General features: G+C 40.6%; 2 protein-coding genes and 1 non-coding gene across 5 annotated transcripts; all 3 read right to left on the reverse strand.

Annotated features, from left to right (window-relative positions):
- Window positions 1-2,069: 2,069 nt before the first annotated feature.
- Window positions 2,070-12,210, reverse strand: LOC139389307 (cytotoxic granule associated RNA binding protein TIA1-like). Of its 3 annotated transcripts, none has more exons than XM_071135937.1 (12): window positions 12,103-12,210; window positions 11,946-11,998; window positions 10,928-11,024; window positions 10,273-10,371; window positions 8,865-8,919; window positions 6,789-6,876; window positions 6,559-6,634; window positions 6,302-6,410; window positions 5,998-6,093; window positions 5,823-5,907; window positions 5,573-5,714; window positions 2,070-5,460 (listed from the first exon to the last, which is right to left on the reverse strand). In XM_071135937.1, exons 2-12 carry the CDS (start codon window positions 11,978-11,980, stop codon window positions 5,302-5,304), a joined length of 1,041 nt encoding a protein of 346 aa, XP_070992038.1. In that variant the 5' UTR covers window positions 11,981-11,998; window positions 12,103-12,210; the 3' UTR covers window positions 2,070-5,301. The 3 variants fall into 3 exon arrangements, with proteins under 3 accessions (XP_070992038.1, XP_070992040.1, XP_070992041.1); XM_071135939.1 differs by having other exon boundaries at window positions 12,076-12,198; XM_071135940.1 differs by lacking the exon at window positions 11,946-11,998 and having other exon boundaries at window positions 12,076-12,191.
- A 469-nt stretch (window positions 12,211-12,679) lies between these two features.
- Window positions 12,680-16,287, reverse strand: LOC139390019 (prominin-2-like). The gene is made up of 7 exons (XM_071137125.1): window positions 16,204-16,287; window positions 15,961-16,014; window positions 15,746-15,826; window positions 15,416-15,484; window positions 14,674-14,763; window positions 14,387-14,493; window positions 12,680-13,990 (listed from the first exon to the last, which is right to left on the reverse strand). Exons 2-7 carry the CDS (start codon window positions 16,006-16,008, stop codon window positions 13,978-13,980), a joined length of 408 nt encoding a protein of 135 aa, XP_070993226.1. The 5' UTR covers window positions 16,009-16,014; window positions 16,204-16,287; the 3' UTR covers window positions 12,680-13,977.
- On the reverse strand, window positions 13,358-13,428 carry trnag-ccc (transfer RNA glycine (anticodon CCC)). The gene has a single exon. It is a non-coding gene; the product is annotated as a tRNA-Gly (tRNA).
- Window positions 16,288-16,897: the final 610 nt, after the last annotated feature.

Raw genomic sequence — 16,897 nt, forward strand, 5'->3', positions numbered from 1 at the left:
GCCACCGCAGTGAGACGCCTGTCTTCTCTCCAGGCAACCGTGTCTGGCTCTCCACCCGGAACCTGCCCATCCGCCTGCTCGGCCGGAAGCAGAGCCCACGGTTTGTGGGGCCATTTTAAAGTCCTGAGCAGGGTTAATGAGGTAACGTACAGTTTGCAACTCTCTGCTGATTACCACATTAACCCAACTTTTCATGTGTCTCTCCTCAGGCCAGTGGTGCCAGGTCCCCTCGCTGAGGCTGGGCCCAGTGACGCCATGCCTCCTACTCTGGACATCGAGGGAGGTCCGACGTACTCAGTTCGTGAAGTCCTGGATTGGAGGCGCCGGGCGGGGGGTCTCCAGTACCTCATCGACTGGGAGGGGTACGGACCAGCGCGTCTGGGGGGGGGGGGGGGGGGGGTTACTTGCAAAGAAAAAGCCAAGACTGGTGTTTTGTGGGTACAATTTAATGAAGCTGCCAGTTGAGGTCTTGTGAAGCGTCTGTTTCTCAAACTAGACACTAATGTACTTGTCCTCTTGCTCAGTTGTGCACCCCACTCCTCTTTCTACTCTGGTTAGGGCCAGTTTGCAATGTTCTGTGAAGGGAGTAGTACACAGCGTTGTACAAGATCTTCAGTTTCTTGGCAATTTATCGCATGGAATAGCCTTCATTTCTCAGAACAAAAATAGACTGATGAGTTTCATTAGAACGTTATTTGTTTCTGGCCATTTTGAGCCTGTAATCGAACCCACAAATGCTGATGCTCCAGATACTAAACTGGTCTAAATAAGGCCATTTGTATTGCTTATTTAAGCAGAACAACCGTTTTCAGCTGTGTTAACATAATTGCAAAAGGGTTTTCTAATGATCAATTAGCCTTTTAAAATGGTAAACTTGGATTAGCTAACCCAACGTGCCATTGGAACACAGGAGTGATGGTTGCTGATAATGGGCCTCTGTATGCCTATTCCATTAAAAATCTGCCATTTCCAGCTACAATAGTCATTTACAACATTAACGTCTACACTGTATTTCTGATCAATTTGATGTTATTTTAATGGACAAAAACACATCAATAGGATCTCACTAGTTCATGCTTGGCTCTGCCCACCTCCTTGCATGTTCTGCCTACTATGATTAATTTACTCCAACAGGCTCTGGTCTATCTTGGGTTAGTTATAAAAAATATTTGGTACAACCAAATATATTTATAACTAACCCAAGATGGTTAATCTGTGTCGTTTTCAATGGGAGCAAATTAAGCATAGTGGGGCGGCAGGTAGCCTCGTGGTTAGTGTGTTGGGCCAGTAACCAAAAGGTTGCTAGATCGAATCCCTGAGCTGACAAGGTAAAATTCTGTGGTTCTGCCCCTGAACAAGGCAGTTAACCCACAGTTCCTAGGCTGTCATTGTTAATTACAATATTCTTAACTGACTTGCCAAGTTACATAAACAAAATAGTGGTCAGAACAAGCAAGGAGGTGAGCAAGCAAGTTCCTATTGTCATGTACTTGTATATTTTCTTTTGGGAACGCTTTCTGTGTGCCTGTTGAATAACTAAATTTGCCCCTTGCACTCCTTGTAAACAACATTTTCAGAAACTTTGGCAACGGTTCATGTCTACAAAACTTAGTGCACTCTGTTAGAAACACATTTTAGTTGAGTACAGAAACCTGAAATCGGGCTTTTCTTCGCTGAGAAAATAAGCACGTCGTCAGCCCAGCTCCGTCTTGCTCCATTCTCTCCCACTGCCAGAACTGGGCTTTTTCCAATGATTCATATAAACCCAAATCAATGGCTCTCTTTCCTAACCATGTTTAGTGAGGAATAGAAATTTCAACCTGATGCTTCAGATTTATACATCTGGTGAAACACATATCCTTGTTCTGTGGTACAACTACAAGAACCACAACAAAAGAAAGCAAATATTCAAGTTGTTTGTTCCCCATGCCCCTTACACCCCTCAATGTGTGATTTGGTTGTAATGATCGTATCACACTTCAATTTCTATAATAAAACAAACTTTTATAGGCACTTGGAATACTTGTTTGAATATTTTCCACTCTACTAATCACACAGGACAGAAAATGGTTTTTGCACATCAGCAATTTAATTGGACAAAGCAAGAACACATTGGTTATTACAGTAGCAGAAACATTATCAAACCCCAGAGTAAAACACTTTTCAAAACGAAAGTTTTGAACATGTCTGTAGGCACTGCCTAATCTTTAATGATATTGTGTCCATTAAAAGCAATCAACTCTAAGGCAACACAATGGGTCTGGTCCCTCTGGTATTAAAACATGTTCAAGGGGCAACAGCGCACATTTCAGATTCATTCAGGTTTTTCCATAAAAAAATACTGATCTTACTTCATAGAAAATGGCAGAAAACTCAATTTATGCACATAATTACTATTCAAAGTAAAAATTGTGTTCATTTTTGCACTGCATAGCAATGCTGTCTTTTCCCTTCCTGGATGTACATGTATCACTATGCCAGTTACCATGGATATGCATTTGATAATGCTGCTACTGATAATGTTTCATTGCTTCAGTTATCGAAACAAAGAAAGCAAACAAGCTCCCTTAGTGAACATTTGGATTTTCCTTCATACAGCTTGAAATCAAGGTATGGTTATTTACACATTAAGCAAATGTTGAGGCCATCCAAAATATATAAAGGGGAAAGGTGGAATGCAAAAAGAAACCTCTAGGAAATCAAATTTGTAAAAACAAGAGAATACTGTGCAATATTTGTCTGCCCCTACAGAAAGAAAGCAGTGGCATCTATCCCTGCAATTGGCTGAATTGAAAACAAAATGCAAGAAAAAAAAAAAAAAAAGTTACCCCTTTTATTACTTCAAACCAAAAAAAGTGAAGTGAATTACTTTTGACATGATTCATTGCATCAAACTCTAAATGTATTATTCATCTTAAATCAAAAGCAATTTATTTTGACTTTAAGTCCTTATGAAAATGGGTTTGAGACACTGTAAACATACCAACAATGGCGCAAATCCTAAAGTCTCTCCTTAAGTGATATTAATTTAAAATGGTACAGCACTGGCCATGTACAGTCCGTCTAACAAGGGCAGCATAATACGTGTGGTTTATTCCAGTCCTCCCTGGCTCCCCTTAACCTCCTATGAAATCAGTTTCATGAGCCTAAGCAGAGGTTAAACTTCCCCTTCAAATTCCATGTACCAACAAGTCTTAATCTGCCACAAAAGGCAGGGATATAACACAGATCCCTGTGCTGCTCCAGTAGCCAGTAAGAAGTTGACTACCCCCCCCCAATCATCAGTGTGTGGGGTATCCTGGTGCTCCCATACTGGCCTGGTTTGCTAGCATACTCCCATTCAATCTGTGTAACTTCCATAACCCCACCATTACTGAGGGCACTCACACCTGTTCACCCAGCACTGGCCAGTAAGTGACTGCAAACAGGGAGGGAAAGAAAAACACCAGCAGGTTAAAGAGGCGAAAGCAAGACAGGGTTAATACCAAATGGCACCCTTTTCCCTTTATAGTGCAGTACTTTTGTCCAGGGCCCTGAAAAAGTAGTGCACTACATAGGGGAGCCATTTGGGACTCAAGCAGACAGCACACACAACAAATAAACTGAGCAAGCGCCAGCTGAGGACAGAATGTGCGAGCACACGAGGGTCAGGGTATGTCAGAGGATCAGCACAAAACTAAGACAGCAGAAAATATGTTAGGGAGAGAGAGAAAGGGATTTGATATTGAAAAGGGAAACAGAGCGAAGGATGGTATTTGTGAGTGTGGGCATGCAGACAGAGCATAGGCTCAGTGTATTACATAAGTTATGATCAACTGGTGTAGCTTTACATAAAATATGTTTGCATGCGTCTTGACTCCTCGTATCCAACCGGAAGTTGCTGAAATGGGTCAATGTTGCAGAGAAGGGCTGAAGTGGGACTAGCTGCGTTTAAATTTGGCTTTGAAGTTGAATTTTAAACTTCTTCCCTGAATCCTGTAACACTGCAAATGAATAACAAAAATGTGACTGTTTCATGCCAAAACCCCATTCATGACTTGTTTTCCTGATCAAATCTTCAGCAACATCCAGTATGAAACAAATACCTGAAGGGAAAAGTTAACATTTGAACGGTCAGTACATCGGGTATTGGCAACAGTGACTGATGATTTCAACATAGTAAGAGTTGGGGGAGCCTGTAGCTCAGACAGATCGTTTTAAATCCTAAAATCAGTCTCAGAACAGCCCTAGTCAGGAGTTGTCAACTATAATTCCCAGGCATTATTGCTTAACTATTTCTTTGTAGTCTAATATTTCCTCATAAGAATATTTGCATGGACTCTCACAAAATTTTGGTGGGATGTTTACATACAATCTAGTTAAGTAACTCTGCAATTTCTATTTCCAAAACAGTAAGATTTAGGATTTCAGCAAATTATTCCAAGTTACTCCACTCTTTGGTTCTCTAGATTAGAGAAAAACAAGAACTAAAAAAAACTGCTGTGGTAAACTCATTATCAATGTTTCTCCTGTTATAAGAGCAGTTAACAGGATTTGTCAAACCCAATTCTACCAAATTTGAGACAAGCAAATGACTAGTCATATGTCAAATGTAGCTATAATCTACCAACACAAATTCATACAACATCCCATTTCAAGTAGCAATGTCTTTTAACTCAGGAGAAAAAAAATCATATTCAACAAATAAGGGCAAATTAAAGTTCAGAGTAAAAACAAGTGTGCATGAAGTAACAAAAGATGACATGGCACTTAAAATAATAATGTGGATGCGACACGTGCACACTAAGATGTATCCCTCTGCACTGGGAAAAGCTTCAGAGGGCAGCAGGTCCCTTTCTGTGTATTCAACAATCCCAGTTTCCTCACTGTCTAGGACGATGTAGTTCATTGAGCGGACACTCACATCTGGCGACAAGTCCAATTAGACCCAGAATAGTGGCCATTTTGAAAGGCCAAAAAGGACTTTAATTAATGCACTTTTTATATATAAAAAAAAAAGAAAAAGGATCAAACTCAGATGGGGAAAAAAGGATGAAATTGCTGTTATCTTGACCAATAAATCACAAATTAAATCTTTGATTATATCTTTTTTTTAAATGCGTTTTTTTGTCTTTGTCCTCATAAGCTGGATATGGTGGCGAGGGTGAAGGTTGGAGGACATCTTTGGCTCCTTCCTTCCCCTGGCCAGAGCTGCAGGCGACTGGGCTGGAGCCTAGCTGTCCTTGGGAAGCCCAGCCAAAGACACTCAGCTGCAGCCTTGTTGCTGGAGGGGAGGGGAGCCCTGCAGATGTCCTTGTGTACTTACTGAAAACCCTGCTGGTTCCAGGCCTGGGCCTGGCCGTAAACGCCATAGGTGGGTACCTGCCACCCATTGGGGACATACTGGCCAATCTGCTGGGCATTGCCGTACCACTGGGCATACTGGCCATAGGGCTGGGCTGCAAAGCCCACTTTGTTCTGCTGCAGGGGAGAGAGGATAACAGTGTAAGAGTGTGTGCCTGTGTATGCATGCGTGCGTAAGCTGTGCATAAGCTTTGCCGATGAGTGGAAGCCTCTGGCTCTTGCTTCATACCTGGGGAACTTGCTGAACCTGCTGCATAGAGCTAATCATGTCCGGGGTCTCTTTACCCCAGTAACACTTCACCATATGTCCCTCTATCGAAGTACCATTCACAGACACAATTGCATGGGCTGCTCCCTCGTGAGAGTTAAACCTGAACAGAGAGGAGTCAGAATATGGTACTAGGTACTGAGAAACATATGCAGAAAATTGTATTTCAATGATACTAAGAGGTTTAGCAATTTTTCATCTCATGAATTACCTCACAAAGGAATATCCTTTGTCTGGGAACACACGGATTTCCATGATTTGTCCAAAGGGGGTGAAGGTCTGTCTCATCAATTGTTCTAGAAAACAGGAGGGAGGCATGTCAAAGACCCCTCTCTCTCTCGCACACACACAACAGAAAGTAAACAGTTGAATGACAGACTACCAACCTGTTAGACCGGTGCTGACTCCCCCACAGTACACAGTGCAGTTACTGGGGCTTGACTGGTTCACTACCTCATCAAAGGCCAGGTGCTTGGTGTTGGCTATTGGGAACAGGAGAATGAAAGTTAATACATTACCATTCAACAAAATAAGAAGATCTTAGGGGCTCCATTGATCACACAATGGAGTAAAATGTATGACATTGTCCTCTGAACTCAACCAGTGTTAGAGGATAATATAGTTGTTATCTTACATTTCTTCTCAATGACAAATGCGCTGGAAACCAATGACTATCTTGTCTGGACTCACTTTCATAGGTGGTTTTAGGGGCTGGGGGTTTTCTAGTAGCCCAGTTGGTCCTGATCTGTCTGCCACCTAGCCATTGGCCACCCATCTGCTGAATGGCATTCTCTGCATCCTGTGAGTAGTAAAAGAGATATTCATCATATGACCCATCTACATACCCAAATAACAAAGGATAACGGTGACTACATTTACAGGAAACTCTTCCATTATGAGTTATTATGACCCCCCCATAAGTGATTACATCCATCTGTAACACTTACCCACTTGTTGAAGAAAGAGACAAAACCATAGCCTTTAGATTTCCCTGTGGCAATATCTTTGACCACACGAGCATCCCTGAGGAGAAACACACCATTCACTCAATAAGGAGTAATGTGACCATGTAAACAAATTACTGACTGATATCACACCAATTACTCTTCAGGACTTAAGCTATCCAATGTAACCCTGTGATAGAGCAGATATACATTAATGTTTGTAAGGTACATACGATATCCTCCCAAATGGGCCGAAGGCAGCTTTGACATCATCTGTTGTGATTTCGGGGCTGAGGTCTCCAACAAAGACATGGAAATGATCTGTTGGGAGGACATGAGACAACAATTGTGACTCCTTGCTGGATGCAGCACATTGTGAAGAAATTGAGAGATATGAGCAGTTCCATGTTAACAGAATGATGCAGACTGAGTTTTCCCTTTAAAACATAAACTCAGCAAAAAAAGAAAATGTCATTTTTTCAGGACCCTGTCTTTCAAAGACAATTTGTAAAAATCCAAATAACTTCACAGATCTTCATTGTAGAGGGTTTAAACACTGTTTCTCATGCTTGTTGAATGAACCATAAACAATTAATGAACACGCACCTGTGGAACGGTCGTTAAGACACTAACAACTTACAGACTGTAGGCAATTAAGGTCACAGAAAACTTAGGACACTAAAGATGCCTTTCTACTGACTCTGAAAAAAAAAGAAAAGAAAGAGGCCCAGGGTCCCTGCTCATCTGCAAGAACTGCAGATGTGGCCAGGGCAATAAATTGCAATGTCCGTACTGTGAGACGCCTAAGACAGTGCTACAGGGAGACGGGACAGACAGCTGGTTGTCCTCGCAGTGGCAGACCACGTGTAACACCTGCACAGGATTGGTACATCCGAACATCACACCTGCGGGACAGGTACAGGATGGCAACAACAACTGCCCATGTTACTCCAGGAATGCACAATCCCTCCATCAGTGCTCAGACTGTGCACAATAGGCTGAGAGAGGCTGGACTGAGGGCTTGTAAGCCTGTTGTAAGGCCTGTCCTCACCAGACATCACCGGCAACATTGCCTATGGGCACAAACCCACCGTCGCTGGACCAGACAGGACTGGCAAAAAGTGCTCTTCACTGACGAGTTGCAGTTGTCTCACCAGGGGTGATGGTCGGATTCGCGTTTATCTTTGAAGAACGAGCGTTACACCGAGGCCTGCACTCTGGAGCGGTTTGGAGTTGGAGGGTCCGTCATGGTCTGGGGCGGTGTGTCACAGCATCATCGGACTGAGCTTGTTGTCATTGCAGGCAATCTCAACGATGTGCATTACAGGGAAGACATCCTCCTCCCTCATGTGGTACCCATCCTGACATGACCCTCCAGCATGACAATGCCACCAGCCATACTGCTTGTTCTGTGTGTGATATTCTGCAAGACAGGAATGTCAGTATTCTGCCCAGATCTCAATCCCATTGAGCACTTCTGGGACCTGTTGGATCGGAGGGTGAGGGCTATGGCCATTCCCCCCCAGAAGTGTCTGGGAACTTGCAGGTGCCTTGGTGGGGAGTGGGGTAACAGCTCATAGCAAGAAATGGCAGATCTGGTGCAGTCCACAAGGAGGAGATGCACTGCAGTACTTAATGCAGCTGGTGGCCTCACCAGATACTGACTGTTACTTTTGATCCCCCCTTTGTTCAGGGTCACATTATTCTATTTCTGTTAGTCACATGTCTGTGGAACCTGTTCGGTTTATGTCTCAGTTGTTGAATCTTATGTTCATACAAATTTTTACATGTTAAGTTCTCTGAAAATAAATGCAGTTGACAGTGAGAGGACGTTTCTTTTTTTGATGAGTTGACTGCAAAGTTAATGACTGCAAAAGTTAAAACCATACAACTCTATGCACAATGACTACATTTAACAATGATCACTGAACATTTTTCTAAAACACTACTTGAAGAACAGAAACTAAGTTTGGTAACAGAATGACAGAACAAACCACACAAATTGTAATTCTCTTACCAAATGTTGCATCTGCACTGTTCAAGTAAATGAGTTTAGTCAAATATTCAGCGGAAATTGTTCGAAGTAGTCCTTGTGCATAGAATTGTATGGTTTGTTTAACTTTGCAATAATTGTTTTTTGTTATACATATATTTTAAAGTGAAAATTCTGAGTCTCGGCATCATTCTGTTACAGTGGAGTTGCCCATATAGAGATGTATTTGTATATCTATGGTGTGGAAGACCACATTTACAGAGAGAACCTCACTATTTTCCTATGGAAATGACTGATAAGGGAGCTGGGCACTTACTGCTTGTGTCTTTCTTCTGACTGCTTGGTGTTGTGGCCCAGTTGACTTTAACCTCCTAGAGAGAGAGAATTACCATATTAGAGACATTTCCCTCAGATTACAGACCAAAGAATTTGAAAACAAATCCAATTTTGATAAACACCCATATCTATTGGGTGAAATACCAGTGTGCAATCACAGCAAAAATGATTTGTGACCTGTTGCCAGGTCAAATTTAACTATTTGCACATCATTACATTGTATATAGACATAATGACATTTGAAATGTCTTTATTGTTTTGGGACTTGAGTACTCTTTACTGTTCATTTTATTTTATTTCACTTTTCTTCATTATCTATTTCACTTGCTTTGGCAATGTAAACATATGTTTCCCATGCCAATAAAACCCCTTAAAGTGAGAGTGCGATAGTGAGCAGGCTAGATGTTTATATAATTTAGATACAGTGGGCTATATTACTACCTCAGTTTCTGTGGTGCAGTCTGTGAGAAACAAATGAGCCACCTGACCAAATGCAGAGTGAATCTCAATGCCGTGACAAGCAGAGAACAGAACATGGAAGAACTGTGCACTCCATAAACAAGTGGACTATAAACTACTGAGTAAAAGGTCCAAGTAACAAAGGACTTACAAACCAGTGACATTATCAACTTGTATTACTCCTCAAATGGTCCTTCATTACCTGTTGAGGATAAAATAATTGGCACTGAATATATATTTCTCCTGAGGTTAGACCCTATATGTATTGTGAAGCTGTGAGTCTGGAAAAGGTACTGAAATTGTTTTAGATTTATCACAACCGGCGCACAATTGGCCCAGCGTCATCCGGGTTAGGGGAGAATTTGGTTCAGGTAGGCCGTTATTGTAAATAAGAATTTGTTCTTAACTGGCTTCCCTAGTTTATATTTTTTTTAAAATAATATATATATACACACACACACACATATTTGGGGGAAAAAAAGCATACCGATTGCTTTCTTTTACAAAACCAGCGATGGGTCAAGAACATTTTAATCTCTAATATATAATCAATCAACCACTAAGACAGAAATGCACTTGATGTCCATACAACAGAACTAACCTACTCCATATTTGGAGCAATAGGATCATATATATTATACACGAACATGCCTGGTAGTCAGCATTGGAACCAACTGTGGTAGTTAGGCCTATATTTGGAATCAGATCACATCTTTCAGTCTCAGTTAATCTGGGGAATCAAAGTACTTACCTGTGGACGGGAAGTCGGAATAAGCCATTCTCACAAAGCAAATCAATTCATGACTGCCATTTCAACATGGTTGAGAAACTCACTGCCTGACACAGTTAATCCTCATAGTTTTTGCCTACTGGTTGCTCAAAACCATAACTCACCCATCCCAACTCAACTTTTAGATACGATAGCTTACCTTACCCATAATTTTACGCCCATTCATGGCAGACAGCGAAGCAGCAGCATGCCTGTGTTCATAGAACTCCACAAAGCAGTATGGATCATTGCCTGCAGTCTGTAAGATAACAAGAGTTACAATGAGTATGTTTACATGCACACTAATAACACCATATTAAACTGATCATGGCAGTAGGCAGATTATGCAAGTCATAAACTCTGCTTATCTTAAATCAGCATAAGGTCAAAACCAAGCAAGCATACGGCGATTAAAACCAGTATTTTTTTTTAGCAATCTTTCAAATCATTAGGACATGTAAACACCTTAAATTCAGGATTCCTGCTGTGTTTGATCTGTGTATGTGCTTGCACCAGCCGAGCAAGCCTCCCTCTTTAGAGCGAGTGTGTTCGGCACAATTGAATACAAGAGTCTTACAAGTTTTCACATGCAAATATACTTCCCAAAAAGAATATAATCAAGCAACTAACATATTAATCCAACTACCCACAATATTTACATTATCGTGTGCATGTAACCGCACTCATTGAATCCAAAGCAAGGTCCGTCAACAGCATTAGCCACATGTTCTCATTAGACAGTTACCAATCACCATTGACAGTAAAGAACTGTCGATCAATATCAAACAAATTCTCTTGGGTCCAGGAATACTCACATCAAAAATCATTTTACAGCTCTTGCAGGGGCCGATCTGTGTGAAAACCTGTAGGATGAGGGGCTCAGTGACATCCCTAGACAGGTTCCCTACATACCTGGAGGGAAAAACAAGCACGTGACTAGGAAGTTCTAAGCAAATTTTGATACTTCTTCCAGGGAAACAAAATGTAGGGTGCACTGCTGCACTTACAATTAGCCAGAACAGTAGACAGTTACTCCAGTGAGACAACTAACCTTATCTAACCCTTGCGTTTGACGCATATTTCGTTTAAAACAACTTCTGGCCGTCCCCCCCAAAAAATCTGACTCTCGTTTACGTGGCTATCATCCCCAGCAGCCGGTAGAAAGGCATGTATTGCATGACGCTTGGAGTTGGGCCTCGCGCAGTCCCTTGCTTGTTGGAATGTGTGGATGTAAGCTAGTTAGCCAGCTAGCTATCATATTAAACTCAATAAATCCATAACATAAATTTTGGTTACCGATTAAATGTAATACTGGGCAAATTGGCTGACGCCAGGGCACAAATTAGTGGATGACACGCCTGTCTCTGCTTATTTGCCACGAAAGTAAAGTTGTTAGCTGAAAGTTAGCCAATGATTGCTGCTTTAACAAGACGGTAACGTTAAAAGTAGTAGTAGTAGCTACAGTAGTAGCTCATTTCTGTTATGGACATATTAATCAAATCAATATCAAGTAACTAGCTAGTAGTTAGCTGGTTAGAACGATATATACATAGCTAGTCTGTTGAGACGTAGGTAGCTAACGTTAGCTGGTTAGCTAACTATAACTAGTTTTCGTTTCGGCGAAAGCGAACGAGATTGACAAATCTCGAGCCATGGACTGGCCCGATTGAGTTACACCATCTACATCAATAATGGTCACACATTGACAGATAACAAGACATTAGTACATGGACGTTTTTAAATGCTGGAACACACTTTATTATAGACAAATGTAAAGTAGCTAGCTACTGAACTGATTTGGCTAGCCAGCCCGCGTTAATGTTAGTTACTTACAGGGTTTTGGGCTGTTCGTCGTCCATCATCATCATGTTTTCGTATATCGCGCCCTGCGAGAGTAATCAGTGTATGGTATTTTGAGGGATACACACGCACTTTCTGATACAGTTCATGCAGACTTACTTACTTATTTATAAAAAGGGGCACAAATCACCTCAGTCGCTGACTGTGGAAACCAGCCGTGATCAGCTTGTATGAACAATGGGTGCACAGCCGAAGTGGAAGATGGCGGAAAATAAGAGCGGATGTCCACGGTCGCATGCGCAATGAATGGACCAAATAATGTGTAACACACTTCAGCTGCAGGCGTCAGTAAAATCACTATTTCGAAACCATATCTGCTTGTAATCTTGAGTTTTATAATGACGACCTTTTAAGTGACATTACCAAGACACTGGTGATGAACAAATCCCGACACTGTCTGGGAAAAACTTGGTTGATGCCTTACAAATATTGTGCACTTTAAAATTCTACATAAGATATACGATATATCCATGTAATTATATGTGGCAATTGATGATATCTGCGTTTTCTGTGAAAAATGTGAAAATCTAACACACTTGTTCTATGAAAGTAAATCTGTGATAGATTTTTGGGAAAGCATTGCAGAATAGTTATTTACCATTTTGAACACCACCCATGTTTTTGACATGAAGGATATAATATGTTACTATTGCAATAATAACAAGACCATTGAAATGATTGTGAATTGTTTTATTCTTGTTGCCAAATACTTTATACACAAACAAAAATTCCAGAATTCTATACCAAAATTACTAATATTTTTGATTGAATTGAGACATTATCCCTAGTGAATAACAAATATAATATAATCTTCCTGAATCATTATAATGCATTTTTTTCCAGAGTGAATACAATTGCACTCTAATTGTGTTTTATTTATTTATATATTATTATTTTATTTAATATGTTCTTGTTTATACCTGTGTTGTGTTTTGTTAGACATGTTTGATGTAGCGATGTAAATTGTTTATTTTGTATTGTAAATAAAAAAATGTTAAAAAAAATGGTGATGAACAAAAAATAACACATGTCTTGGAAACTCACGTGACTGATCACAACCAGCAACATTGTAGCTAACGTTAGCGTCAGAGATAGGGGTTGACAATGCAATAATTCTACAATAATAATTTCGTCGGTGCTTCTATTTGTCTTATTACACACAAATATACAAGTGTGAATTGGGAATGTGTTTTTTTGCAAATCCAAACTTCCCTTGAGTGGGGCCAGGGTGGGTTTAGTAGTTGGACCTTTGAAAATCTTTGGTTCGCTCTCAAGTGAGATGAAAGCATCCAAATACATAGTGCATATATTAATCAATATTTATTTTGGTTTCTTCACAATACTTTTTGGTTTGGAATTTAGAGAGAACAAATAAGTAAAATTTGTGCGCCGCCCGGGAATCGAACCCGGGTCGAAAGAATGGGAATCTTCCATGATACCATTACACCAGCGGCGCTAATGACATGAGTGATAAATACAGTGATAATACTAATAAGAGACAGGCAATGCTTTAAGTAATTCCATTATTTGTATTATACATGTATTCGTTTTTTATTCATTATACCAACTTAGTAGAAAAAAACTGATAGGAACGAATAAACCAATTTATCAGATTACATAGGCCTTCGCTTTTGATTAAATAGGCATGTGCTTCAGATGAATTATAGAGGCTGGCTTGCCCAGTTGAAATAAGAATAGATACCCGAGACCACATAGAGATAGATACCACAACTAACGTTGTCAGGATGTCAGGAGATGTTACACAAATTATTTCTATAATCGACAAGATTAGATTCCATATGGGGTAACCCCACCATTTTGCTTTCAACATAGTATCATCTTTTTTTGCATTTAAATTCAAGTGTCTTAGTCTTCACATTTTTTTGCTTTTGATGTATTCAGAAACAATGCTCATCTCATGGACTTCTTCTAAGCTCATGTAGTTGTTGGATGCAGCTTTCTCTGTATGGCATTTCATATTCTCTGTCTTCTTCTCAGGAAAGATTTATGTATCCTTACTGCAGATATAAACAGCAATATATGATTAAAACGACAGTGCTATGTTGAACTACATTTATAGAGCAAGGGCGTATTATATTTTAGTAGCAGGGCTGACGAGTGAACCACGTGACAACACCGCGCGGTAAAGCTGACGTCAACCATACTAGTATTATAGCACAACGTATGAGCAAACATGGTTAGAGATTTGTCTCATGACGCAATTCAGTGGGAGCCAATAAAGACAGTAGATAATTACTAGGAGCACATGCCATGCAGTCAGGTTAACATGGACACTACTCATACATTGAGCTGAAAGGAGTACCACAAAACTAGAAAAAGTTATATTCTAGTTCTATTCATTCTAGTTATATGAGGAGAACGTTGTATCAGTGTTCTGAGCAAGGTTCTCTCACCTAATGAAGGTGGGCTCTGGCTTCAATCGCCTGGCTGTATAGATACTGAAGATCACTCCAGGGACCAGGAATGCACAACACCATCCCAGACACAGCCAGAATGCATTCTTCATGCAGAGAGAAACAAAAACATAGAGATGAAGAGAGACAGACAGACAGAGATGAGTAACATGCTCAGATTGATTGGAAGAGAAAGACAGAAAAAGAAAGGAAGAGAGGCAGCGGGAGAGAGAGTGAGATCAGATGGCATGGTATGTTTGGGATATAGTAATAGAGAAAACGCTCACCAATGGATCAACCACATTGAGACAGACTGCTGTATACACATTGTCCAGTGACACAGCAAGCCAATGGCAATCCAGGACCTTATATAAGATCTGTACATGGGAAAATACAGTATCAATTATCGAGTAGGTCTAGTCTATTGTTCTCCGTGGAGACTAATGTGCATAGAAAAGGGATGTAATATATGCTGATGTTTTGTGTCCTGTATGTAGGCTACTGTACATATGTACATTGCCAGTTATTGAATGGTTATGAAAGGAGCTATATTAACCAATCCATCAAAGCAATATGTTTCTTGTCATGTCACTTACTCAATGTACCCTCTTTAAAACCAAACACATGGGATGTCCTCACGTCTATTGACACCCTACCAGCATGACATTATGAAACAATATTCCACTGTTTCAAGAATCATGGTATAGAAACAATTGTCCTTTTGATCTTACTATTGCAAACACTTTGGGGAGAGATTATTCTGTAGTGGTATCCAAATGTAATGCTCAGAGGCAGCAACATGGTGCCTGCCAGTGAAATTATTTCTGCATGACATTTGTTGTGCTAGTAATAATTGCACAGTCCTGTACATCAACACCATAACAATGATGTACATTTTGAAAACATGGCCATAATAAAACAGTGACATCAGCAATTACCTACCCAAAGTACCCATTCTGATTTACACATTGTTGCTAAGTGCTATTATTATCTCTGTGTAATTCTATGGCATACTAGTACAGTACTTACCGCATGACGGACCCAATCTACGTACCGAAGCAGGGATTGTTCTCCTTTCTCCATGATACACTGAGACACCTGCAGAGAAAAACCTCACTTCAGTCTAGAACCATTATAACCATGACCCCTGAAAAGTTTTGGCAGTGTCATTCATCATAACTTCTAACAGCAGCTCTACATTTAGCTCTGGTCCAGGGCGTTACATGTGGTAACGTGCCACACAAAACGTTCTGGACCAGAGCTATTCTATGTTCAACTTTCCTGTATACAATGAATTGTAATGTAGTCCTTGACCAAGTGCATGGAGAATAATGGAAAACAATTTCCTTTTGGTCTTACATTTCCCACAATGTAAGGAAGCTGGTTGTGGAGTGCCACTTCTGTCTGGGTCAAACTTTCCAGTGTTTTGTCTACATTAGCCTAGAGTGAGATGAATTCGTTTTTAAGGGATTGATCACCACACTCAAATAATCACATTAAAACACACACACAGACACAACTCAGTGGTTATTTTATCTCAAAGGGATCATCATCAGATAGTGACAGTACTCTACCGTGTAGACTGTGCTGATAGTCTTCAAGGCACTCACAATTTGGCTCATCTTTGCCTGAGTAGTGAAAACATTTAAATTTGAGGTAATAAAATACTTTGCAATGTTAGGACTGAGCGAGTCTGAATAGTTCTGGAAGAAAATCTACTTAGAGCTACAATTTCTATGTGTTTATTTTGGGGTGGAACATTAACACTTAGAAATGCTTGTGGTTGGGATGATAATAAATGTCCAAATAAAACTCACTGCATTTGTCTGCTGTAGCTTAACGATGGTGTTCAGATATCTGGTTGTTTCTGCCTCTTTTTTCAATTCTTCCTTAATTTGACCATTTGCCTGATGTGAATAAAATAATCATGCATTGCAATTTACATGGTCCATTGTGTTCTGAGGTTTATTTGTTACCTAAACCAAGACAGACTTACAGGTTCAAAATACTTCTGTCTTCACAACTGGTGTGCCTTCTTATAAATGGACCACTAAATATGGAGCTTTTTATGTAGTTAGATGTAGTTGAGGAATTAGTAAGAGCTGACACACACATGCACACACTGTGACGGCCCTGAATTTTTCTGAACCGTCTCAGCGCACACACGCACGCACGCACACACGCACACACACACACACACACACACAACACAAATCATAATGGGAATGGAGATAATGGAGTTGATTTGGGCAGAGCACACACCACAGGCCACAGGAGGTCACACACACACACACACACACACACACACACACACACACACACACACACACACACACACACACAGAGTGCCATGGAATTCAGAAACTCACTGAGCACTCTAACCCACACGCTGACAGAGCTCAGTGAGAGTGGAAGACGGGAAATTACTGGTGCCATGGACAGGCAGTTTGACTACCAACGAAACCAACTCACTGCCACTCTCCAATGTTCACCTTTGGGAAAAAAGATGAC

Source organism: Oncorhynchus clarkii, chromosome 30, assembly GCF_045791955.1.
Source record: "Oncorhynchus clarkii lewisi isolate Uvic-CL-2024 chromosome 30, UVic_Ocla_1.0, whole genome shotgun sequence".
NCBI classification, from domain to species: domain Eukaryota; kingdom Metazoa; phylum Chordata; class Actinopteri; order Salmoniformes; family Salmonidae; genus Oncorhynchus; species Oncorhynchus clarkii.

What these genes read in the sequence shown, in the direction of transcription:
- LOC139390019 (XM_071137125.1), bottom strand. Translation starts at nt 16,008, where the DNA reads ATGAGCCAAATTGTGAGTGCCTTGAAGACTATCAGCACAGTCTACACG. An exon ending in CTATCAGCACAGTCTACACG is followed by an intron (nt 15,827 to 15,960) that starts GTAGAGTACTGT and finishes ATCTCACTCTAG; the next exon opens with GCTAATGTAGACAAAACACT. An exon ending in TTCCTTACATTGTGGGAAAT is followed by an intron (nt 15,485 to 15,745) that starts GTAAGACCAAAA and finishes TTTTCTCTGCAG; the next exon opens with GTGTCTCAGTGTATCATGGA.
- LOC139389307 (XM_071135937.1), bottom strand. Translation starts at nt 11,980, where the DNA reads ATGATGATGATGGACGACGAACAGCCCAAAACCCT. An exon ending in GACGAACAGCCCAAAACCCT is followed by an intron (nt 11,025 to 11,945) that starts GTAAGTAACTAA and finishes TTTTCCCTCCAG; the next exon opens with GTATGTAGGGAACCTGTCTA. An exon ending in GGCGTAAAATTATGGGTAAG is followed by an intron (nt 8,920 to 10,272) that starts GTAAGCTATCGT and finishes CTCTCTCTCTAG; the next exon opens with GAGGTTAAAGTCAACTGGGC.